Raw genomic sequence first — 25,838 nt, forward strand, 5'->3', positions numbered from 1 at the left:
TGGCAGCTTAAATAGCTACCGGCCCGACAACGTCACATGACGTCGAAGGTTAGTGAGCTCTGATTGGCTTACTGACCCGGCTTACAAGGGATCAGTCACAGCACACTGAAGGGACCCACCGTGCGTTAGGTACCCAGGTGAGTCCCTCACATTGTCATCATGAAAGAGAACATTATGGGATTAAGTATGATTTCCTTGTTTACTCCTATCTGTTGTTAATGAGCTTTTCAGTTTCTAAAAACTCTGAAAACCACATTAAAGATAGGATAAATGCATCACAAAAGCGTAAGTTGTTTTTCGTTTGTTTCACCTATTTTCCCGATGTTTGAAAGAGCCCTAAATGTCAACATGAAACATTAGGGCTTGGATCATTAAGGCACGCAAAACGAACATAAATTTCGTTTTTGTTAAACTGCACATAAATCCGGCATATACACGTCCGTGTTCAACAAGGAGTGGATCTAAAGATACGTCTTTTGTTAAATATGGGTCTAAATGCACTCTGCTCTAACAGACTATACACTGCAGGATACGTCTAATATATGTCAAAATAGAACGCACAGAAAAAAAAAGTATATTAATGTCACCTGTTAATAATATAGTCATTAATGACAAAACGTTAAAGGATTTTTCCATTCCCCCCCCCCCATAAAATCCATTTATTAGGAAGTTATGAATGTCTACTGTATGTAAAATGCATTTTACAGTTGCTCATAATTGCAAACACATGTTCTAGCATGCATACATGACTATTATCACTAGTAATATGCACTTATACTTGACGTCTTATTGGTGCAACTGATACAACAGAAAACACATACCTTTGAGATGCCCATAGCTTGAATCAGACATTGCTGCGTGCGCTCGAGCTTATCAAGCTCTCACTGTAGATTGCATACTTGCATACGCCCATTCCCCTCGTTGTTCCGTCACTAAAACCGTAGGCTGTAGTAATAATCATTTGTGCTTGAAGATGAATTGGACATTAGTGCGTTCATTGGCATATGGTCTGGTTCTGGGTATGACTGGGTAAATTACTGAGAGGAAGAGCACATAAGAGCAGTAAGACAAAGATAACAAGACTTGCAAACAAGTGTATATAGGACTAGATATTCTCATACTAAAATAAGGGGTCTATTTATCGAACTATGATGAATAAAAAAACTGAGAAAACAGGTGTTTGATTTTAATGCCCTTTTGTGCATGCCCTTACCATTAATGTTTTTGCTGTTTTATGATTCACCTGTATATTTATATCAATGTGATGAGAGTCTATATTAGTCCACAATTCGCAAGGTTCAGGTGTGTCAAATAATATTTAGTATATTATAATTTACCCTTAATGAAACACTTATAATATAAGTAAGATCTACCTATGTATGCTCCTGATGAAGTTTAATGATACTCTAAATTTGTGAGTTTTCATTAACTTTTTCTATTGATATCTATAGATTGTGAAGAACTGAAGGAAGATTTGAGACAGATGCAGGATATCAGCCCTTCCTCAATGAGCAGGCAATTCAGGTTTGAAGAGAAAGTAGAGAAGCTCGAGTCTGACCTTTTTGGGGAGAAAGAGCTGTGGAGAACAAAGTTCCAAGAGCTCCTTCAAGATCAGCAATCACTGAAAGAGCAGGTGACATCAGCAAGATGGAGAAGTTTGATGAAGGAATATAATAGCATTGTTCATAGTTTTTATTTTGTAATACTATGTTTAACCACTCAAAAATACACTATATGGACAAATTTATTTGGACGCTTGACCATTACACCAACAGGGACAGTAGTGACATTGTATTCAAATAACTATACTTTAATATGGAGTTTGTCCCCATTTTGCAGTGTTAACAGCTTTCACTCTTCTTGGAAGGCTTTCCACAAGATACTGGAGTGTTTCTGTGGGAATTTGTTCCCATTCATTTTGTAGAGCATTTATGAGGTCAGGTACTGATGTTGGACGAGAAGGCCTGGCTCGCAAACTCCTTTCCAGTTCATCCCAAAGGTGTTCCATGGGGATGAGGTCAGGGCTCTGGACCAGTCAAGTTCTTCCACACTGAACTCATCAAACCATATCTTTGTAGTCTTTGCTTTGTGCACTGGGTCACAGTCCTGTTGGAATAGAAAAAGGCCTTCCCCAAACTGTTGCCACAAAGTTGGAAACATAGCATTGTCCAAAATGACTTGGAATGCTGAAGCATTAAGATTGCCCTTCACTGGAGATAAGGGGCCTAGCCCAAACCCTGCAAAACAGCCCCATACCATTAACCCTCCTCCATCAAACTTCACAGTTGGCATAATGCATATAGGCAGGTAATGTTCTCCTGGCATCCACCAAACCCAGACTCGCCCATCTGACTGCCAAACAGAGAAGCTTGACTCGTCACTCCACAGAACATGTTACCACTGCTCCACAGTCCAGTGTTGGTGTGCTTTATACCACTCCATCTGACACTTGGCATGGGTTTTGGTGATGTGAGGCTTGCATACAGCTTCTCAGCCACTGAAACCCATTTCGTTAAGCTCCCTCTGCACAGCTTTTGTGCTTACATTAATGCCGGTGTAAGTTTGGAACTTTTCAGCTATAGAATCAGCAGAGCGTTGGCAACTTTTACGCACTATCCACCTTAGCAGTTTTTGACCCTGCTCTCTCATTTCACGTGGTCTCCGCTACGTGACTGAGCTGCTGTTGTTCCTAAACACCTCCACTTTCTAATAATATCACTTACAGTTGACCGTGGAATATCCAGTAGGGATGAAATTTCACAAACCGTTTTATGGCAATGGTGGCATCCTATCACAGTACAATGCTCTTCAGAACGACCCATTTTGTATCACAAATGTTTGCTAATGGAGACTGCATGGCTAGGTGCTTGATTGTATGCACCTCTGGCAACGGGTTTGATTGAAACACCTCAATTCAATAATTAATAGGTGTGGCCAAATACTTTTGTCCATTTAGTGTATATACATTGTACAACCATCTGCTAATGGTTCATTAGAAATGTATTGTTAAAATTTTAGAGATGTCATCTTGAAGTACCCATTATAGGCCAATCTAGAATTCTACATAGAACTTATCTCTTTATTTACCTACCTTATCTCTTTTACCCAGTAGTGTAACTAGAACCTTTGGGACCCCGTCGCAAAATTTTGTGTTTCTATAGAGGGATATCATTGCTTTTCTTTCCCCTCCTCTCACTTACCTCAACAGCAGCCGTTTCCTCTTCCTCCTCTTCTTGCCACTTTAAACTTCCCCACTTAGCAGAGTCAGTGGTCACACAGCATGGAGCTTGCTAAGGGAAGCAGGGACCTAATCAGGTACAACAACCTAAGCAGCAGCTGAGGTTCCCTGATGCGTGACACATGCTGCAGCAAAAATAGTTTTGTCAACCCAAGCAATGTTTTTCCAATCTTCAACTGTTGAAATTTGGTGAGCCTCTGCCCAATGTAGCCTCCGGTTCCTGTTCTTAACTGACATGAGTGGAATCCAGGGTGGTCTTCTGTTACTGCAGATGGTAGGTACACATTAGACCCTTTAAAATCAAATAAACAATGTTTAAATGCCACAGTCCACCTTAATATTGTCATTGAAGATGTGTATCCTTGATAGCCCCAGCATGCTTTGCCAGTAGACAACCTGTTGATAGCTGGAAGGGCATGCTGGGACTTGTAGTTTCACAACATCTGGAGGGCCGCAGGTTGGACAGGCCTGCTTTATAGCCACAGAGTATCTATCTTCTAATGGTTAATTCCAGCAGGACAACACAAAAAGTCACAAAGCCCACATCATCTCAAGCTAGTTCAATGAATAAGACAATGAGTTAAGTTTACTCCAGTGGCCTACACAGTCAACAGATCTTAATCCAATAAGGCAGCTTTGGGATGTGGTTGAACTGGAGATTTGCAATATGAATGTGCAGCTGACACATCTGCAACAACTGCATGATGCTATCATGCCAATATAGACCAGAATTTCTAAGGAATGTTTCTAGCAACATTTTGAATCCATGCAACTAAAAATTGAAGCTGTTCTGGGGCAAAGGTGGGGCCTAACCAGTATTAGAAAGGTGTGCATAATAAAGTACCCATATAATGAATAAGATAGTTGACAGATTAAAGTTGCTGTTAGAGTATGTTAGTGGAAGAGGTACCCTCTGCTTGAGGTACACTGCGATCTGATCTTTGAAAGCAGGGGATCGAGGTGCTCACAACCACCCTCTGCAGTACTGAATACTATCTTTCTTTCAAATATCACCAGGGCAATCGGTTTCAAAAGTAGCAATCAGTATTCACTTTGAGCTTGAAGATGAATTGGACGTTGCTGCTTTCACTGGCCTATGGCGCATGCGTAGTGTCAGGCGCCGTCCCTGTGCCGCGTCTTCCTCACAGGGACGGGCGCCTGTCTCTGTCCATAGACGTCTGGTTGCTAGACAACCAGTAGCAACTTCCGGGGTCACGGCAGCCGCGCATCCCTTAGCAACGGGACTCCATTCACAGTCTCTGGCGGTGGTGTTCAGCGTCACCACCGCCGATAGGTAGCCCTGCCCCCTTTCCCTATTTATTCCTGGCTCTGGCACCTAATGAGTGCCAGAGTATTAGGTCTCCTGATCTCCAGCATTATAGTATATTCCTTGTGCCTCCCAGTGTATTGACCCGGCTACGTTCCTGACTACTTCTGTTTCTGGATTCCACGTATATTGACCCGGCTACATTCCTGACTACTTCTGTTTCTGGATTCCATGTGTATTGATCCGGTTCAGTTTTGACCACTCTCCTGTCTTCCGTGCTCCTGATACCTGACCCGGCTAGTTTATTGACCACGCTTCGGATTTCACTATTACTCCTTCTGATACGCATGGCTTGACTCGGACCGCCTGACTCCTCTTCCATCTCGCACACTTCACTGGTTGCTCCCTCTGAGGACCGCGACCTGCGTGTCTCCCGCAGCAAAGTCCATACTCCCTTGAGGGGGTCCCTGGCGAAGACCTGGGACACGTTAGACTCCGCGCCTCTTTGGTGAGTAGTGCTGAAACCAGTAAGCTATGCCCTCATAGTTTCGTGACAGTATACTCTGACCATGACATCAGATGGAACAGGTGAGCCTTCTGCTCGGGAGCCTTTTCTCCATCTTGCTCACCGAGTCGAACAGCAGGAGGCGGACCAGGCTCGTTTATTCCAGTGTGTCCAAGGAGTGGTCTCTCGATTAGATTCCTTGCAGGGGGTCTTAACAACGCCCCCAACGGAACCTCCTCCTACTCCAGCAGCTCCCTCTCCCTCCGGTGCAGCTCCAGCGGTTCCTTCCTCCTCTGGGCTCTGGATTCTCCCTCCGGAGAAATTTGACGGAGATCCAAAAAGATGCATAGAGTTCCTCAATCAGTGTGCCATCCACTTTGAGTGCAACTCTTCAGCCTTCTCCTCTGAATGTAGCAAGGTAGCCTTCAAGATATCTCTGCTTAGCGGGCAAGCCTTGGCATCACAATTATGGGAGCGCAATGATCCTTTCTGGAGAATTCTTCTGCATTTATCGATATGTTCCGGAAGGTTTTCGATGAACCTGGTCGGGTCTTCTCTGCCGCTTCTAGTCTCCTAAATCTTCAACAAGGTTCCATGTCAGTCGGCCAGTATGCGGTACAATTCCGCACTCTTGCTTCAGAACTCCGATGGAATAATGAGGCCCTTATTGCCACCTTCTAGCAGGGCCTTACTGACCGAATCAAGGACGAACTTGTCACCAGGGAACTCCCCTCGGAACTGGATTCCCTTATTTCTTTGTGTATCAGAATCGATCTGCGCTTCAGGGAGAGAACTTCGGAGAGATCCTCTACGAGACATACCCCCCGATTGGCACCCCACTTCCAAAATCCCATATCTTCCACGGAAGAACCTATGTAGTTTGGCCATTCAAGATTGACGCCTGAAGAACACGAGAGACGGTTCAAGCAGAAATTATGTTTATACTGCGGGGAAGCCGGTCATGTGTTAAGTCTCTGCCCTAAGAGACCGGGAAACGCCTTCTCCTAGACGGTAAGAGGGAGGCCACCTTGGGAGTCGCCGTTTCCACTCCCTATTCCACCTCCAACCCTGAGTTCCTGATGCCTGTTCAGCTTGTGACCACCAAAGGACCCCAGCGAACTTTTGCTTTTGTGGATTCCGGTGCCTCAGGGAATTTAATCTCGGCCTCTCTTGCCTCACAGCTACAATTATCTATCCAGGATCTTCCCCAACTGCTTACTCTCACAGCCGTGGATGGTAACTGCGTCAGCAACGGTACCATCTCCAGCATCACGAGCCGGTACAGTTACTAGGGGCCTTACATCAATAGTGGATCCAATTCCTCGTGTTACCACAATCTGTGCATCCTCTAATTCTGGGCCTTCCTTGGCTTTGAGCCCATTCTCCACAATTTGACTGGTTCCGAGCCGAGGTTATCTCCTGGGGTCCACAATGTCATAACCAGTGCATCTCCTCATCTCGCCCACGAGTCTGTCTTACTCGTACACTTCCCGACGAGACTATTCTCCCATCAGCCTATCAGGCCTTTAAGGATGTTTTCTCCAAGAAGAAATCGGAGGTTCTGCCACCTCATCGCCCTTGGGATTGCCCAATTTAATTAATTCCGGGTAAGCAGATACCCCGTGGCCGGACTTATCTCTTATCCTTGCCTGAAAGTCAGGCTATGTCACAATATATTTCCGAGAATTTATCCCGTGGATTCATCAGAAAGTCCTCTTCTCCCGCTGGTGCAGGATTCTTCTTCGTTAAGAAGAAGGATGGGGGCCTTCGCCCCTGCATCGACTACCGACAATTGAATAAAATTACCACCAAGAATCGCTATCCCTTGCCCCTTATCACCAATCTTTTTGACAAGATTAGCGAAGCACAAGTCTTTTCCAAATTGGACCTACGAGGGGCATATAATCTTGTACGTATTCGTCAAGGGGACGAATGGAAGACAGCGTTCAATACACGGGATGGACACTTTGAATACCTAGTTATGCCCTTCGGGCTTTGCAACGCTCCCGCAGTCTTCCAGTCCTTTGTCAACGAGGTCTTCCAGGATCTTTTATATCGTTTTGTAGTTATGTATTTGGACGATATTTTGATTTTCTCACAGGATATTCTTTCTCATCGGTCTCATGTGAAGGAGGTCTTATCCCGTTTACGAACCCATCAACTTTATTGTAAATTAGAGAAATGTATCTTCGAAGTCAAACAGATCCCTTTTCTTGGATACATCGTATCAGGCTCCGGGTTTCGCATTGGATCCACAAAAGGTATCAGCCATTACTAGTTGGCCCCGTCCCCAGGGTACCAAGGCCATTCAGAGATTTATTGGGTTTGCCAACTACTACAGGCAGTTCATCAAGAACTTTTCCTCTGTAATTGCTCCAATAACTGCCTTGACTCGAAAATCGGCCAATCCTAGGAGCTGGCCTCCTGACGCCCTAGAGGCTTTCAATCGCCTGAAACAGGCCTTCTCGTCTGCCCCTGTTCTCTCCCATCCGGACCAACTGAAACCCTTTTATCTAGAAGTCGATGCTTCCGCTGTTGGTATTAGTGCGGTCCTGTTCCAAAAGTCCAAACTTGTCACGCACCTCCCCTGTGGGTTCTTTTCTAAGAGATTCCTGAGTCATGAAAAGAACTACGGCATCGGTGACAAGAAGCTCCTCGTGATCAAATCAGCCTTGGAGGAGTGGCGTCACCTCTTGGAAGGTTCTCGTGACCCTGTGATGGTCTTAACAGACCATAAGAATCTGCTCTACATCAGTGAAGCATGGTGTCTCAACCCACGCCAGGCACGATGGGCATCTTTCTTTTCCCATTTTAACCTAATTTTGACATATCATCCCGGGTCCAAAAATGTACGGGCAGATGCTCTTTCTCGCTCCTTCGACAATACTGACCTATGTTCTTCCTCGGAGCCGCTACCCATCATTACACCCACCAGTATTATCGCTCTTACTAAAACTTCTGCTAAAACACCCCCCAAAGGATGTTCCTACCTAGAACTGAATCTGCGACCCAAGGCCCTACGGTGGGCACACTCCTCTAAACTATCCAGACATGCTGGAGTCAAGAAGACGTATGAGTTCCTACGTCAACGATTTTGGTGGCCAACCCTACATTCTGATATTCAAAGATTCGTGGCTTCCTGCGCGATTTGTGCCCGCTGTAAGAACCCCAGATTGGCACCTACTGGCCTTCTGCAACCCTTCCCTATTCCTGATCTTCCATGGCAGAGCATATCTATGGATTTAATCACTGATCTCCCTTTTATCGACGGTTTTACTACCATTTGGGTTGTGGTTGACAGATTCTCGAAGATGACCCACTTCGTACCCTTGGTCGCTCTTCCATCTGCATCTCAGCTGGCTACCATCTTCATCAAGGAAATCTTTAGGCTTCATGGCTGTCCCCATGAAATCATCTCGGATCGTGGAGTCCAATTTGTGTCGCAGTTCTGGAGGGCCTTTTTTAAGATACTCGGTTCCGAACTCAAATATTCTTCTGGCTATCATCCCCAGACCAATGGCCAGACGGAGCACGTCAACCAGGACCTTGAATCCTTCCTATGATGCTTTTTTTCGGAGAACCAATCTGAGTGGTCTAATCTCCTACCCTGGGCAGAATTTGTGCATAATTTTCACCATCACGAATCCTCTTCTTTCTCTATTGTTTATGGAACCCAGCCCACCCTCCCTAATTTTTCCAACCATATTCCGTCCCTGGTTCCTGCTGCAGATACCCTTATTCGGGACTTCTCTCACATTTCTCACATTTGGTCAGTGACCAATCCCAAACTACAGGAGACTTCTCAACGCTACATGCAAGCTGCCGATTGTCATAGAAGACATATTCCCTTGTTTTGGGTCCATGACAAGGTTTGGTTGTCTACTCGCAACCTCAAACTTTGAGTACCCTCTCAGAAATTGGCTCCCCGTTATATTGGTCCCTTCCCTATAACTCACGTTATCAACCCCGTAACTTGTACATTCCGGCTGCCCCCCTCTCTAAGGATCCACAATGTGTTTCATGTTTCCCTCCTCAAACCACTGATCCTTAATAAATTTCATCGCTTGCCACGTCACCCTGCTCCTATTCGGACTGCTGTTGGCGAAGAATTCGAGGTCAGCCGCATCTTTGACTCCCGTACCCTTCACGGACGGAATCAATTCTTGGTTCCAAGGAAAGGCTTCGGGCCAGAGGAGAGATCCTGGGCGAATAAAGAAGATCTCCACGCCCCATGTCTATTAAAACAATTCCTCAAAGAGAGGCCTACTCGACAAGGATAGGGAGGAGGTACTGTCAGGTGCTGTCCCTGTGTCCCACGTCTTCAGCACAGGGATGGGCGCCTGTCTCTGTCCATACACGTCTGGTTGCTAGGCAACCAGACGCACTTCCGGGGTCACGGGATGCCATTCACAGTCTCTGGCGGTGGTGTTCAGCGTCACCACCGCCGATAGGTAGCCCTGCCCCCTTTCCCTATTTATTCCTGGCTCTGGCACCTAATGAGTGCCAGAGTATTAGGTCTCCTGATCTCCAGCGTTATAGTATATTCCTTGTGCCTCCCAGTGTATTGACCTGGCTACGTTCCTGACTACTTCTGTTTCTGGATTCCACGTGTATTGACCCGGCTACGTTCCTGACTACTTCTGTTTCTGGATTCCACGTGTATTGACCCGGCTACGTTCTGACCACTCTCCTGTCTTCCGAGCTCCTGATACCTGACCCAGCTAGTTTATTGACCACGCTTTGGATTTCCCTATTACTCCTTCTGATACGCATGGCTTGACTCGGACGCCTGACTCCTCTTCCATCTCGCATGCTTCACTGGTTTCTCCCTCTGAGGACCGCGACCTGCGTGTCTCCCGCAGCAAAGTCCATACTCCCTTGTGGGGGTCCCTGGCGAAGACCTGGGACACGTTAGACTCCGCGCCTCTTTGGTGAGTAGTGCTAAAACCAGTAAGCTACGCACTCCTAGTTTTGTGACACGTAGTTTGATTTTAAGCTTAACATCGGCATTAACATTCCTTGATGATTCAGTCCCACTATTATTATGATATGGTGTATGGCATATTTAATATCTGTCTAGAAGATTCGGATTATTTATTAGAAATTCCTGGTTCTGTAAAGCTAAAGGTAATACCTCCTTGCATTCATAAATAAAGTATTTTCTTATATAACTATCTGTACTCTATAAAGAAGAGAATAAGCAGAGACAGCATGTGTTCTATAATATGTGCACGTCTTAATAAAAATATTACGCAAAATGCTAAATAGCACACAATACTATATAAATCTAAATTTCAATGCACCTCATGGATACTGCACACCTTTTCTGCAATCCAGCATTTTGCCCATGTTTTCTTCTGATCATTTTGTGAACAGACATTTGAACCACATCCATTTTTGATGTCACAAACTAATTTGGTGCAAGCATCAGAAACTAGGACACACCCAGATGCTAATATAAATATAGTGCAAAGCTGCTGTGCACTATTTATGTTTGGTATTTATCAAGCACTGTTGTTATAAATTTCTTTAATTGGTTTTTAGTTCCGTGGAGTGAGGACAATTTAGAAATAGTTATGATGACTTTTTGTTTCGTAACCTTTAATTTAACCATTTTGCATGCCTCCCAACATTTATACAGTTCAAAGCGAGACAATATAAGCCTATCACCAAGATGTTCAAACCTCACTCCCAATCTGCTCACTTTTTTTGCAACGCTCCACGCACTTCCATGTAAAGTCTGTCCCTTTCTAAAGTCCATTTATCAAGATTGTCCCACCAAAATCAGAACAAATGGGAGTTATGCTTTTGCATGTCTTAAAGTACTGTTTGTTTTTCTAACCTTATGCATTCTAACCTTATGTATAAGCAGTGTGACCAGGTTTTTAACTAATTATCACAGGATCCCATGGCAAAAATGTATTGGTTTCAAGCCTGGTTATATATGTATCTGCTTACCAAGCCAGAGGCCCCTTTTCTGCTCTTAGGATTTTATTTGCACTCTGATACTTCTTATTCTAGTCCAAACAGGGCTCCGGGGATCCACTGCACATGTTCTGGTCCCCATGCATGCTCATAAAAGGAGAGCGAGGTCTTCCAGAGTGGATGGGCCTGCAATGGGAGGAATTTGGGACAAATTTATTGTGGCAGTGGGAACGCAATATGAGCATGCCCCCAATCTTCCCTTCCCCTTGTAGTACCCCTGAAAAACACCTGTCCTCTAGTGTGGTTACAATGGTGATGTCCCTGATCATACCTTCTAACATCCCAGGAGCCAGGACCACATGGGCAGACTTGTAGGATGACAGGATAATCCCTGAAATCAGAATCCCGTATAAATCGGGACCGCTGAGAGGTATGCTTCCATGTGGTCTCAATATTGGTACATTACATCAATTTCAATACATTTGTTATGCCACTATTTCTGTTTATCAGAACCCTTTCACAAATGTATAAATGTGTATTTAGAACCAATATGCTTAGTTAACAGATACAAATTAGTTATTGCGGGTAAACATTCCAAAGTTATAGCTAATGCACATCTTTCAATACCATGCAATCAAAGTTTTCTGCATTTACCAATTTGTAATAAAATAATGTGTATGTTTTCACAGCAGCAAAAATGTATTCACCTGGAAGAGTGTAAAAAATCAAGGCACCTAATGCCTCCTTACGGTGATGTTACTGATGGGGTTATGGAATCAGACATAAATGTTAGAGATGGGTTGCACAGAAGGTTGGGTATGTATAAAAATGTGCCTACCATTGTCTACAGCTCCAGTTTAGTAACTTAAGTCTTGCTGAAACATAATTTTTCAGTTTTGCTTGAGTTAGCAAGTTTGTGGCGGTTATTTCCCACTGAATTGGGTGATTAAATACTCACTAAACTTAAATAATGGCTGGCTGCCTTATATAAAAGAGCTACTAATAACATTCACAAACTCATGGGTAAAAGTTTCAGTAGTAGTGGTAGAGGATTAGGGGTGGAGGGGCGCAATTGCTCCTTGAAGTGGGTCTGGTAATGCCAGGTCACCCCCTCCCCATCTGAGGTCTCCCATTCATGCCACCCCCCTGCCCCCCGAGACTTCTACTCTGCTCTCTCAAAAGCATGGAGGCCATTTCTGAGCAGGTGCAGGTCTTTTGAGAGCAGAGCAGAGAACCTGAGAGGCTAGAGCGCCATAGCTGGACCCCTAGCCAATGGTTGTTATGGGTTAGGCGATTCACTGGTCCACCACTATCCAGTAACTTGTCAGAACTGAAGACGTTTACTATAGAGTTGTGAATCAGGGTGAAGATTTTTATCTATATACAGCAGGTGGTAAATATATGAAGCTCCGATTTCTTTGAAGGGGAAATTTAAAGACAAACTTGCTTTCACAAGCCATCGCCACTTTAAATTTCCTCTGCAAAGTCGCCGATTTCCGGCGACTTGTAGAAATTGGAGGTTCATACATTTACCCCAGAGATGTCCTGCCTATAAATCTTTTGAAGGATAGGGCAGCTAGTCAATTTTCAGAAACTGGCTAATTTTCTGGCTCAAAATTCAGCTACAGCTGAATTTCTGTAAAGGTATGTGAACTTTTGCACATACACTTGTGAATGCTAGCTCTTTAATATAAAATAAATTGTATGATAGGTTTAGTGGCCTTTGATAATCACATTCTTACCCTATCGATCCTTATAAATTATTTATTTACTTTTTAAATCATTGAGACCCAAATGCTCCTGAATAACTTTCAATGCCTAGACGTAGATGCACAGTTATATATCCATACCACAATTAGGGATTACGCAGCTCAAAGAAACCAGCAGGTAACTGACCAAGATATTCCGCATTATCCATAATGCAAAAGATATTGGAAGAAAAATGCATAACAATTTGGCAAAACAAGGCAATTTAGAGAGTGTAGCTTAGTATACGTCTTTTCTTTACTTCAAAGTTTATAATCAGACTTTTTGTTTCAATTTTGTTTTTATTAGTCAACTTCCATTCCCCCAATAAATTAAATCATTAGATAAGTCACGTAGGGGTATATTTACTAAACTGCAGGTTTAAAAAAGTGGAGATGATGCCTATAGCAACCAATCAGATTCTAGTTGTCATTTATTTAATAGATTCTACAAAATGACAGCTAGAATCTAATTGGTTGCTATAGACTACATCTCCACTTTTTCAAACCCGCAGTTTAGTAAATCTAGCCCTTAAAGTTCAAAATCTGTCAAGATTCTATAGGACAAAATATACAATATATGCTGCCTCTTTGCCATTTTACTACTAACACTTTATAAATTGAATGTTTTATATGAACAGAAAACTCAAAAATGTTTGTTTTGAAGACAGAAAAACGTATCTGCTCTTTGGTCTGCAGAACAAGTGTTACAGTACATTAATAGCCTCAATTGAAGTTTCCTAGACATGACACAGTTAAATGCTTGAGTCACTGTATTGATTGATAACACCATTTTGGTAGGACAAAAATGAATAAAGCAAAACTATTCAGGGTCGGCAGAGGCACACTAGTCCCCCTCCCTCACCTCAGATGCTGCCCCAATCTTCAGCTCTTCTGTCAGGAGTGTGTCGCTGGACTGTGATATCATAGCCGACTGCTTCACAAGTAAATAGTTACTGGCTGCTTCTCCTCCATGTCAGTGGCCTTAGTGTGGGACACCACAGGGAAAATAGAAACACATTATGTCACTCATTCAGCGTTTTAGCACCCCCTAAACATTAGTGTCCTACACATCCGTCTAGGTTCGCCTAGTGATAGTATCAGCCCTGTTTTTATTACATAGTAAGTTATGTTTTGTTTTAAATATATATAGTTCTCTATAGCGTTAAGAAAATGTACTACAGATTCTAAATTTAAAAAAAAGGCAGCTCAAAGATTAGCAATCCCAAATATCTTGTGTCCCATTGAGTCTTAATTTACAGCAGAATCCAGCAATGATCACATTCCATTAAGGATGGATTTTATAAAATAAATGATAGTGGTATTGTATTTTTTAATGTTGTTAAAATGGTGTTCACTATTTTCATAGGGCTAATATTTTACTTTTAAATCTCACTCAGGGGATCAGGTGAAAACTTCTGTATGTGACTGCAACAACTTGACATTATTAGATGGGTATAAGAGTCTAGAACGACCTTCTCTCAATCGCATTTTACCTATGCCAAGTACTCCTATCTTCCATCCTGGCAGGTATGTACAACAATAATATAGTGCATGTGAAATATAATTTAATCTAATTCTTTTGAAAGTATGTAATGCAGGAATACAAGACAAATTAAAAAAAACCATAACATAACTGCTAGATTTTCACAAATAACGATAGGCCAGTCAGAGCTGAGAAAACTGACATGCTATTACTGTTACACAGTTTAGACAAGCAAGCTCATAACTGGGGGAAGATGGACTGACCATTTTATAAAAATGTACAGAAAAACATGTATTAAAAGTAGGGATGAGCGCACTCGGATTTATGAAATCCGAGCCCACCCGAACGTTGCGGATCCGAGTCGGATCCGAGACAGATCCGGGTATTGGCGCCAAATTCAAAAGTGAAACTGAGGCTCTGACTCATAATCCCGTTGTCGGATCTCGCGATACTCGGATCCTATAAATTCCCCGCTAGTCGCCGCAATCTTCACTCGGGCATTGATCAGGGTAGAGGGAGGGTGTGTTAGGTGGTCCTCTGTGCTGTTTAGTTCTGTGCTGTTTAGTTCTGTGCTGTTTAGTGCTGTGCTGTGCTGTGCTGTTTAGTGCTGTGCTGTGCTGTGCTGTGCTGTGCTGTGTTCTGCAGTATCAGTCCAGTGGTGCTGTGTGCTGTGCTCTGTCCTTCTGAGGTCAGTGGTGCTGCTGGGTCCTGTGCTGTGTCCTGTTCAGTCCAGTGGTGCTGTGTCCTGTGCTCTGTGCTTCTAAGGGCATAGTTATTTCCCCAATATTCCCCTGTGTTTAAAAAAATAAAAAAAAGTTTTTTTAAAAAATACCAAAAACTACTTTAATATTTTTTAATTACCACAAAATTTTCACAACCAATCCTGCAGTATAAGCCCATTGGTACTGCAATATTACCAAGTTCACACATTCAGCAGTAAAAGTCCAGTGGTACTGCAATATTACAAAGTTTACACATTCTGCAGTATCAGTCCAGTGGTGCTGTGTCCTGTGCTCTGTCCTGCTGAGTTCCGTAGTGCTGCTGGGTCCTGTGCCGTGTCCTGTTCAGTCCAGTGGTGCTGTGTCCTGTGCTCTGTGCTTCTAAGGGCATAGTTATTTCCCCATTATTCCCAAGTTTTTAAAAAATAAAAAAAAAGTAAAAAAAAATAAAAAATTTAAAAAAAAAAAAAATATATAATAATTATAACCAAATTTGCAAAACCAATCCAGCATTATAAGTCCATTGGTACTGCAATATTACCAAGTTCACACATTCTGCAGTATCAGTCCAGTGGTGCTGTGTCCTGTGCTCTGTCCTGCTGAGTTCCGTAGTGCTGCTGGGTCCTGTGCCGTGTCCTGTTCAGTCCAGTGGTGCTGTGTCCTGTGCTCTGTGCTTCTAAGGGCATAGTTATTTCCCCACTATTCCCAAGTTTTTTAAAAATAAGAAAAAAGTAAAAAAAAATAAAAAATTTAAAAAAAAAAATAAAAATAATAATTATAACCAAATTTGCAAAACCAATCCAGCAGTATAAGTCCATTGGTACTGCAATATTACCAAGTTCACACATTCTGCAGTATCTTGTGCTACATATAATGGAGACCAAAAATTTGGAGGATAAAGTAGGGAAAGATCAAGACCCACTTCCTCCTAATGCTGAAGCTGCTGCCACTAGTCATGACATAGACGATGAAATGCCATCAACGTCGTCTTCCAAGCCCGATGCCCAATCTCGTAGTACCGGGCATGTAAAATCCAAAAAGCCCAAGTTAAGAAAAAGTAGCAAAAAGAGAAACTTAAAATCATCTGAGGAGAAACGTAAAGTTGCCAATATGCCATTTACGACACGGAGTGGCAAGGAACGGCTTAGGCCCTGGCCCGTGTTCATGACTAGTGGTTCAGCTTCACCCACGGATCTTAGCCCTCCTCCTCCTCCCCCCCCCTACAAAAAATTGAAGAGAGTTATGCTGTCAGCAACAAAACAGCAAACAACTCTGCCTTCTAAAGAGAAATTATCACAAATCCCCAAGGCGAGTCCAAGGGTGTTGGTGGTTGTCAAGCCTGACCTTCCCATCACTGTACGGGAAGAGGTGGCTCGGGAGGAGGCTATTGATGATGTAGCTGGCGCTGTGGAGGAACTTGATGATGAGGATGGTGATGTGGTTATTGTAAATGAGGCACCAGGGGGGGAAACAGCTGATGTCCATGGGATGAAAAAGCCCATCGTCATGCCTGGTCAGAAGACCAAAAAATGCACCTCTTCGGTCTGGAGTTATTTTTATCCAAATCCAGACAACCAATGTATGGCAATATGTAGCTTATGTAAAGCTCAAATAAGCAGGGGTAAGGATCTTGCCCACCTAGGAACATCCTCCCTTATACGTCACCTGAATAACCTTCATAGTTCAGTGGTTAGTTCAGGAACTGGGGCTAGGACCCTCATCGGTACAGGGACACCTAAATCCCGTGGTCCAGTTGGATACACACCAGCAACACCCTCCTCGTCAACTTCCTCCACAATCTCCATCAGATTCAGTCCTGCAGCCCAAGTCAGCAGCCAGACTGAGTCCTCCTCAATACGGGATTCATCCGAGGAATCCTGCAGCGGTACGCCTACTACTGCCACTGCTGCTGTTGCTGCTGTTAGTCGGTCATCTTCCCAGAGGGGAAGTCGTAAGACCGCTAAGTCTTTCACCAAACAATTGACCGTCCAACAGTCGTTTGCCATGACCACCAAATACGATAGTAGTCACCCTATTGCAAAGCGTATAACTGCGGCTGTAACTGCAATGTTGGTGTTAGACGTGCGCCCGGTGTCTGCCATCAGTGGAGTGGGATTTAGAGGGTTGATGGAGGTATTGTGTCCCCGGTACCAAATCCCCTCGAGATTCCACTTCACTAGGCAGGCGATACCAAAAATGTACAGAGAAGTACGATCAAGTGTCCTCAGTGCTCTTAAAAATGCGGTTGTACCCACTGTCCACTTAACCACGGACATGTGGACAAGTGGTTCTGGGCAAACGAAGGACTATATGACTGTGACAGCCCACTGGGTAGATGCATCCCCTTCCGCAGCAACAGCAACAGCTGCATCAGTAGCAGCATCTACAAAATGGCTGCTCATGCAAAGGCAGGCAACATTGTGCATTACAGGCTTTAATAAGAGGCACAACGCTGACAACATATTAGAGAAAATGAGGGAAATTATCTCCCAGTGGCTTACCCCACTTAGACTCTCATGGGGATTTGTGGTGTCAGACAATGCCAGTAACATTGTGCGGGCATTAAATATGGGCAATTTCCAGCACGTCCCATGTTTTGCCCACACCATTAATTTGGTGGTGCAGCATTACCTCAAGAGTGACAGGGGTGTGCAGGAGATGCTTGCGGTGGCCCGCAAAATTGCTGGACACTTTCGGCATTCAGCCAGTGCCTACCGCAGACTAGAGGCACATCAAAAAAGCTTGAACCTGCCCTGCCATCACCTCAAACAAGAGGTTATGACGCGCTGGAACTCCACCCTCTATATGCTGCAGAGGATGGAGGAGCAGCAAAAGGCCATTCAGGCCTACACAGCCACCTACGACATAGGCAAAGGAGTGGGGATGCGCCTGAGTCAAGCGCAGTGGAGACTGATTTCCGTGTTGTGCAAGGTTCTGCAGCCATTTGAACTTGCCACACGAGAAGTCAGTTCCGACACTGCCAGCTTGAGTCAGGTCATTCCCCTGATCAGGCTGTTGCAGAAGCAGCTGGAGAAAGTGAGGGAGGAGCTGGTAAGCCATTGCGATTACAGCAAGCATGTAGCTCTTGTGGATGTAGCCCTTCGTACGCTTTGCCAGGATCCGAGGGTGGTCACTCTTTTAAAGTCAGAGGAATACATTCTGGCCACCGTGCTCGATCCTCGGTTTAAAGCGTATGTTGTGTCTCTGTTTCCGGCGGACACAAGTCTACAGCGGTGCAAAGACCTGCTGGTCAGGAGATTGTCCTCTGAAGAGGACCGTGACATGCCAACAGCTCCACCCTCATTTTCTTCCACATCTATGGCTGCGAGGAAAAAGCTCAGTTTTCCCAAAAGAGGCACTGGCGGGGATGCTGATAACATCTGGTCTGGACTGAAGGACCTGCCAACCATTGCAGACATGTCTACTCTCGCTGCATTGGATGCTGTCACAATAGAAAAAATTGTGGATGATTACTTTGCTGACACCATCCAAGTAGACATGTCAGACAGTCCATATTGTTACTGGCAGGAAAAAAAGGCAGTTTGGAAGCCCCTGTACAAACTGGCTCTATTTTACCTGAGTTGTCCCCCCTCCAGTGTGTACTCGGAAAGAGTTTTTAGTGCAGCGGGGAACCTGGTCAGTGAGCGGCGAAGGAGGTTGCTTCCTCACAACGTTGAAAAAATGATGTTTATAAAAATGAATAATCAATTCCTCAATGAAGTACAGCACTGCCCTCCAGATACTACAGAGGGACCTGTGGTTGTGGAGTCCAGCGGGGACGAATTGATAATGTGTGATGAGGATTAAGTACACACTGTAGGGGGAGAGGAATCAGAGGTTGAGGATGAGGACGACATCTTGCCTCAGTAGAGCCTGTTTAGTCTGTACAGGGAGAGATGAATAGCTTTTTTGGTGTGGGGGCCCAAACAAACCAATCATTTCAGCCAAAGTTGTTTGGTAGGCCCTGTCGCTGAAATGATTGGTTTGTTAAAGTGTGCATGTCCTATTTCAACAACATAAGGGTGGGTGTGAGGGCCCAAGGACAATTCCATCTTGGAACTTTTTTTTTTGCATTATATGACCAAGCAACAGTCGTTTGCCATGTTCAAAAAGTAAAACCAAATGTAAAAAAATTCAAGAAATTAAACCAAAAGTAAAATGCCGTGTCATAATTTAAAACAAGAGGTATTGACGTGCTCTAAAACTACTGTATTGTTGTTTATATTTTATAAACACTACACTTGAAAGCTTGAGTCTTTCAATAGAAAAGTAACTGTCCATTGCACGAATATTTGCAACAGGGACAATTTTAGGGTTAAGAAAGTCAACTAATAATAACACTTCGACGCTGTGTGTCTTTATAAACACTACACTTGGAAGTTGGAGGAGGTATTGTGGCCCCGGCACCAAATTTACTACCGGGGCCACTCCACTGTGCAGTCCATATTTAGGTGTATCAGATATTAAACAACGGTGACAGTTGATGCCCAATTTTTTAATTATATTGTGGCCTCGGTACCAAATTGAGTACCGGGGCCACCACACTACGCAGTCAAGATACTTGTTTGGTGGAATTCAGACCAGTTGAGGGTTTTATTATTATATTGTGTAGACCACTCTATCTATACCACTACAACTCTATACCACTCTATTTCCTACTTTAATTCTATTTAATTCTATTTCCTACTTTAATTCTATTACTAATTAATTACCATAAAGAGGAACAAAATAAACCAATTTTACCAAAAGTATAATATGACTTAGACTTACAAACACTACACTTTAAAGATCGTGCCTTTAAATGAAAAAGTCAGTCTTCATTGCACGACTATGTGCAACAGGGACATTTTTTTGGGTTTACAAAGTCAAACAATAACACTTCGACCCTGTCTGTCTGGGGTCTCTCAATGACGAATTGTCTGTAGCATGTTTGGAGGAGGTATTGTGGCCCCGGTATCAAATTGGGTACCGGGGCCACCCCACTATGCAGTCCAGATACTTGTTTGGTGGAATTCCGACACGTGGAGGGTTTTTTAATTATATTGTGGCCTCGGTACCAAATTGTGTACCGGGGCCACCACACTACGCAGTCAAGATAGATAGATGCGTATTGCGTATCATAGATAAAGTACATTCAGTGGTGTGGGGCAAATTGAAAAATATTCCAAATGCACTGACATTATCAAAAACAAGAGGTTGTCACACGCTAAAACTCCAACATGTATATGATGGAGAGGATGGAGGAGCAGCCGTATGTGTAGTGTAATGCAGATCTGTTGAAGGTTTTTTATATATTTTATTGTGGTGCCCAGTGCCCACTCCTCTACGCAGTCCAGATACATTTATTGGTGCGAATCATAAAAGTTCAGGGTTTTTAATATATCTTGTGGTGACCCACTCCTCTACGCAGTCCAGGTACATTTATTGGTGCGATTCATAAAAGTTCAGGGTTTTTAATAGATATTGTGGTGACCCACTCCTCTACGCAGTCCAGGTACATTTATTGGTGCGATTCATAAAAGTTCAGGGTTTTTAATAGATATTGTGGTGACCCACTCCTCTACGCAGTCCAGGTACAATTATTGGTGCGAATCCTAAAAGTTCAGGGTTTTTAAGATATTGTGGTGACCCACTCCTCTACGCAGTCCAGGTACAATTATTGGTGCGAATCAGAAAAGTTCAGGGTTTTTAAGATATTGTGGTGACCCACTCCTCTACGCAGTCCAGGTACAATTATTGGTGCGAATCATAAAAGTTCAGGGTTTTTAAGATATTGTGGTGACCCACTTCTCTACGCAGTCCAGGTACAATTATTGGTGCGAATCCTAAAAGTTCAGGGTTTTTAAGATATTGTGGTGACCCACTCCTCTACGCAGTCCAGGTACAATTATTGGTGCGAATCAGAAAAGTTCAGGGTTTTTAAGATATTGTGGTGACCCACTCCTCTACGCAGTCCAGGTACAATTATTGGTGCGAATCATAAAAGTTCAGGGTTTTTAATATATTGTGGTGACCCACTCCTCTACGCAGTCCAGGTACAATTATTGGTGCGAATCATAAAAGTTCAGGGTTTTTAAGATATTGTGGTGACCCACTCCTCTACGCAGTCCAGGTACAAATATTGGTGCGAATCATAAAAGTTCAGGGTTTTTAAGATATTGTGGTGACCCACTCCTCTACGCAGTCCAGGTACAATTATTGGTGCGAATCCTAAAAGTTCAGGGTTTTTAAGATATTGTGGTGACCCACTCCTCTACGCAGTCCAGGTACAATTATTGGTGCGAATCAGAAAAGTTCAGGGTTTTTAAGATATTGTGGTGACCCACTCCTCTACGCAGTCCAGGTACAATTATTGGTGCGAATCAGAAAAGTTCAGGGTTTTTAAGATATTGTGGTGACCCACTCCTCTACGCAGTCCAGGTACATTTATTGGTGCGAATCATAAAAGTTCAGGGTTTTTAAGATATTGTGGTGACCCACTCCTCTACGCAGTCCAGGTACATTTATTGGTGCGATTCATAAAAGTTCAGGGTTTTTAATATATATTGTGGTGACCCACTCCTCTACGCAGTCCAGAAAGATACCTTGTTGCAACGTTTTGGACTAATAACTATATTGTGAGGTGTTCAGAATACACTGTAAATTAGTGGAAATGCTTGTTATTGAATGTTATTGAGGTTAATAATAGCCTAGGAGTGAAAATAAGCCCAAAAACTTGATTTTTAAACTTTTTATGTTTTTTTCAAAAAAAATCCGAATCCAATACCTTAAATCCGAACCGAGACCTTTCGTCAAGTGTTTTGCGAGACAAATCCGAACCTCAAAAATAACGAAAATCCGGATCCAAAACACAAAACACGAGACCTCAAAAGTCGCCGGTGCACATCCCTAATTAAAAGCTTAAACTGTTTCACTTGCACCAGGTGACTTTCCAAGAATGCAAAATACACAGACAAGAGTTTACATACACTGTATTTCCCAGTCTTTTTTACGCAAAGGTATAAAATACATTGGTTACCATTTTTTCTTATAAAGGTTTAAAATAAATTGTTTCCCAAATACCCCTCAAATTTTTGTTATAGAGGAAAGCGCATTTGCTTGTTATTTTTTCACTTACATGCTGTAGTAGGTTTATCAAACATTCTAAAATGGAAAATTGGAGGTGTTGTCCATAGCAACCAATCATATTTTGACTATAATTTGTCTTGTACATTCTAGAAAATTATAGCTAGAGTCTGATTGGTTGCTAAGGGCAACACCTCCACTTTTCTTTTTTTTTTTTTAGAAAGTTTGATAAATCTATCCTCCTAGTATCATATTAGGAAAATACTAAGATGGGAGGATATATCAAAGCTTGCTTTTCCTATTTTTCTAAAAAGTTTCAAAATCACTAGGCATCACAGAGAAATAAACAGGAATTCATGGTCTCAATTCTTTTAGCAACATATGTTGAATTAGAAAAGGTGAATTTACAAGCGATGTCTAAAAATGTTGGTTAATCTACCATTCAGTAAATATGTTCATTCATTTCATTGCATGCTCTGAATGTAAATCTTCATTGAGATGGACAGGCACATTGAAATTTATGGCAAAAGCTTTGTTTATGAAGTTTTTCATTATTAGCCAAGTAGGCTGGTTGTAGAAGAGACTAACATTTGGACATCATGCTGCAGGTGCATGGTCTATTACAAATTGTTATAATGACCACTAGAGAGAGCAGTTAGATTATTAGGTTGCCTTGTAAAACTTTGATCTCGTTGAAAGCATATATTTTATATGCAACCCTGCCTTTCTATACAAAATATATGTATTTTTTGAAATACAATGATATTTCACCATTACTAACAAAGTGATCTACCCGTCCACCTCTACTGTGAACCACATGTAACTTGTATTGCAGTACCAATGGCTGGAAGACCCAGAAGTGTTTCCGTGTTTTTGCCCCTCGCTGTCCACTTGACCTGAAAATTGGGAACAGAGTAAAAGTTATTTTACCCTCTGGTAGAATTGGCATTGGAGCAGTGTGCAAAGTGGGAAAGTTGCCTGGAAAAGTGGAATTTCAAGTGGGTGTGGACCTGGAGCCTCCAGAGTGCTGGCAACAAGTTGGAGTGTTTAAAGGGCAATACAACTTCCACAGGTAAATCCTTCCCTATTATTGACCTGGATATTACTGTTGTTGCTCCTTTGGATTAATATATCTGTATATGCTTGTAAAACTGGTATGTAAGGCAGAAAAAAAATAAGCCAACACTAAATGAAAAAATAAGATTTCTAAACGATACCGTACCATACATCCCAACATTTTGACATGCAAAATTGAGACAAAATAAACCCCACCCCTGAACTGCCCAATCCCCACCCAATTTGTCCAGAAATACCCACTTTGACACAACACTGACCATATTAAGAAAAGCCCCACCCTTTTCAAGGTCTGAAACGGAACTGTTGTAACGCCCCCTGCGGGGAAAGACAGGGACAGACGCAACACAAAAGAACTTACCTTGAAAACGATGGTCACCTCCAGTCCGCTTTCGATTTCCCAGCTGCGATCCAATCCCAGCAGATCCGCAGCCGCAGTCACCTCCAATCACGTCCCTCTAAGATAGAGACAGAGATTACGGCCGTGCCTACCAGGTAAGGGCTGTCCGAGACTACGGCAAAGAACAAGGGCACAGTCAGTCCAAGCTCCTTGCCGCCTCCTCACTTTGTTCTTGCCAAGACGCGGGGGACTACAGGCACTGAAGGCCAAGACTAGTCCGAGGACTAATCCCGCCTCAAGTACCTCACACACCTGCCGGTGAGGGCCTAACCGAAAGGGGGAATCGAGCGTGATACTCACCGGGACACTCCCACTTCCGATCCGGTTCTCCTGCACCTTCCCGACTCCTGCGGATGACAAGAACACACAGCCTCCCTCTACGCTCTCCGTGAGACTAAGATGGCACCCACAAAACTGGACTGACTACAACAGAGACCCGACCCTAACAACGTTCTAATGGTCGGCAACGCAACTAAGTCAAACCACTATGACTAACTAGGTGTGGTGCACTAACGGAACTGCTCACTTACACGCTACGGGAAACACCAGCCGGTGTTCACAGACTAAACCGGAGGGCGGTTCCTAACCCCCTCACCCAGGTCGTACCAAGAAGCTGCCTTCCTGCTATGGGGTCACCCACGGACCCTAAAGACCGGTTCTTTAAGCCCGGCTGAGGCTCAGTAGAACAGCACACTAACCCGCGGGCCGACTGCCGCACGGAACAGCCGATCGAACTGAACCGCCCGACTGCCTGTACTCGGGTATCTCACACGTGTCCCTACGTCCGGAACCACAGGTCCACCTGCACGGAACCGGCCTTGAGGACCCTTGATCAGAACCATGGCCGCCCCTGGAACTGCCTCAAGGTGTGCTGCACTGCCACCAACTCACTCAGCCACCCCCTCTGGGTACCAGTGTGACCCCGGGGACCTAAGGGACAGGAAAACTACGTGTGTTCTTCCCTGACTATGTGTATGCTGGTAACTACACTTGTCCCCCACAGCACGGGTTAGCACAGGAAACCACAGGAACAAGAGCCTACCTTTAATGGGGGCCTGACGTCTTGCCCCTGGACACAATTACATAGCACACCCAAAATACTGTAATTCAACAATACCCGCCTCACAGACAGAATACAATATACAGTACTTTGTAAGCTACTTACCAGAGCACACCGCTGTTAGCCAACCAGCAGGTTGCTACAGCACCACAGGAGCCTCCGCTCTACTGTACCTCCTAACCACGTGTGCTCACCTCACACAGGACCGCGCCTACACTCACGAGGCTCCCACGCCTCTACCTCATCACCACCAGGGCCTTCTGCCCTTCACACCATGGGGCCTCTGCCCAGCTACAAACAGAGCCTTGTGCTCTGATTAATGGCCTCAGTCCCCTCTCTACCTCAGGGCTCTGAGCCCACTAACTAGGGCCTTGTGCCCCGCTACCTAGGGGTCCTATCCCCTGCCTGAGGCCTCCCTAGCTATCTACTAGGGCCTTGTGCCCTTAATAGCCTACGGGCTACCAGCCCCTAACCAGGCCCTGTGGCCTTCCTATGACCTCTAGGCCACTAACTACCTAAGGGCCTTGTGCCCTTGTACACCTGGGGCTCCGCGCCCCCTGTCTAACTAACAGGGGCTTGTCCCCTTTATCACAGTAATAAGGCCTACTGGCCCACTAACTTTATTGGGGCCTAGTGCCCAGGTCCCTGGGCCTTGTGCCCCTAAGTTAGTGCCAACGGGCCTTGTGCCCGAATGTGGCCCCGGGCCTAGTGCCCGAATTAACGCTGAGTCACTTACCTGCTCTGCGCAGGAATCTCAGCTTGCCACGCCGTTTTCTTCCTCTTTCTCCGGATCTTCCAGACCCTCCAGCCGCCGGCGCCTCTTCTCCGGTTCGGCGCTGTTGAGGGCTGCTTGGCGGGGGCGCTCTCAGCCCTTACAAGGGCTCCCCGCCGACGATCTCCGCCGCTTCTGGCCTTCTTCTGCTCCGGACGTCCCACGACGTCCTTCTCCCTCCGACGCCGACTCTCTTCTCCCAAAATGGCGCCACCCGGCGACTTATATAGTCGCCGGCGTGACGTCATTAGCCGGCGCGAGCGCTGATTGGCTCGCGTCGGCGCCAATCTTTTGAATGCCCGGGCGCGAGCCGCGATTGGCTCGCGCATCCGGCCGCTGATTGGCCAGCGGGAAAAGATGAGCCCTGATTGGCTCATCCTTCCCCCGCACACAGGACCTGCAGGAAAGAAGCCACGATACTCACCGCTGGATCGCTGGACGGGTGAGTACTTCTCCTCTTCTTTCTTCCTGCTGGGCACCATCGGGGACCTCTTCAGCCCCTCCAGGGGCACAGCGCTGGCGGACATCTTCGCCCTCTTCACGGGCACCGGCTCCAGCATCTTCCGTCCCTCCAGGGACACA

At 44.4% G+C, this 25,838-nt stretch overlaps 1 protein-coding gene across 2 annotated transcripts in view; it reads left to right on the top strand.

Annotated features, from left to right (window-relative positions):
* LOC142140288 (uncharacterized) overlaps positions 1–25,838 on the top strand; it is a 150,126-nt gene that overhangs the window by 70,162 nt on the left and 54,126 nt on the right. For both annotated transcript variants that reach the window (XM_075198098.1, XM_075198099.1), the window contains 4 exons: positions 1,452–1,633; positions 11,625–11,751; positions 14,081–14,210; positions 22,786–23,022. In XM_075198098.1, the coding sequence (XP_075054199.1) occupies positions 1,452–1,633; positions 11,625–11,751; positions 14,081–14,210; positions 22,786–23,022 (676 nt within the window). The remainder of the gene's footprint in view (positions 1–1,451; positions 1,634–11,624; positions 11,752–14,080; positions 14,211–22,785; positions 23,023–25,838) is intronic.

Source organism: Mixophyes fleayi, chromosome 2 (genome assembly GCF_038048845.1).
Source record: "Mixophyes fleayi isolate aMixFle1 chromosome 2, aMixFle1.hap1, whole genome shotgun sequence".
Lineage (NCBI taxonomy): Eukaryota > Metazoa > Chordata > Amphibia > Anura > Limnodynastidae > Mixophyes > Mixophyes fleayi.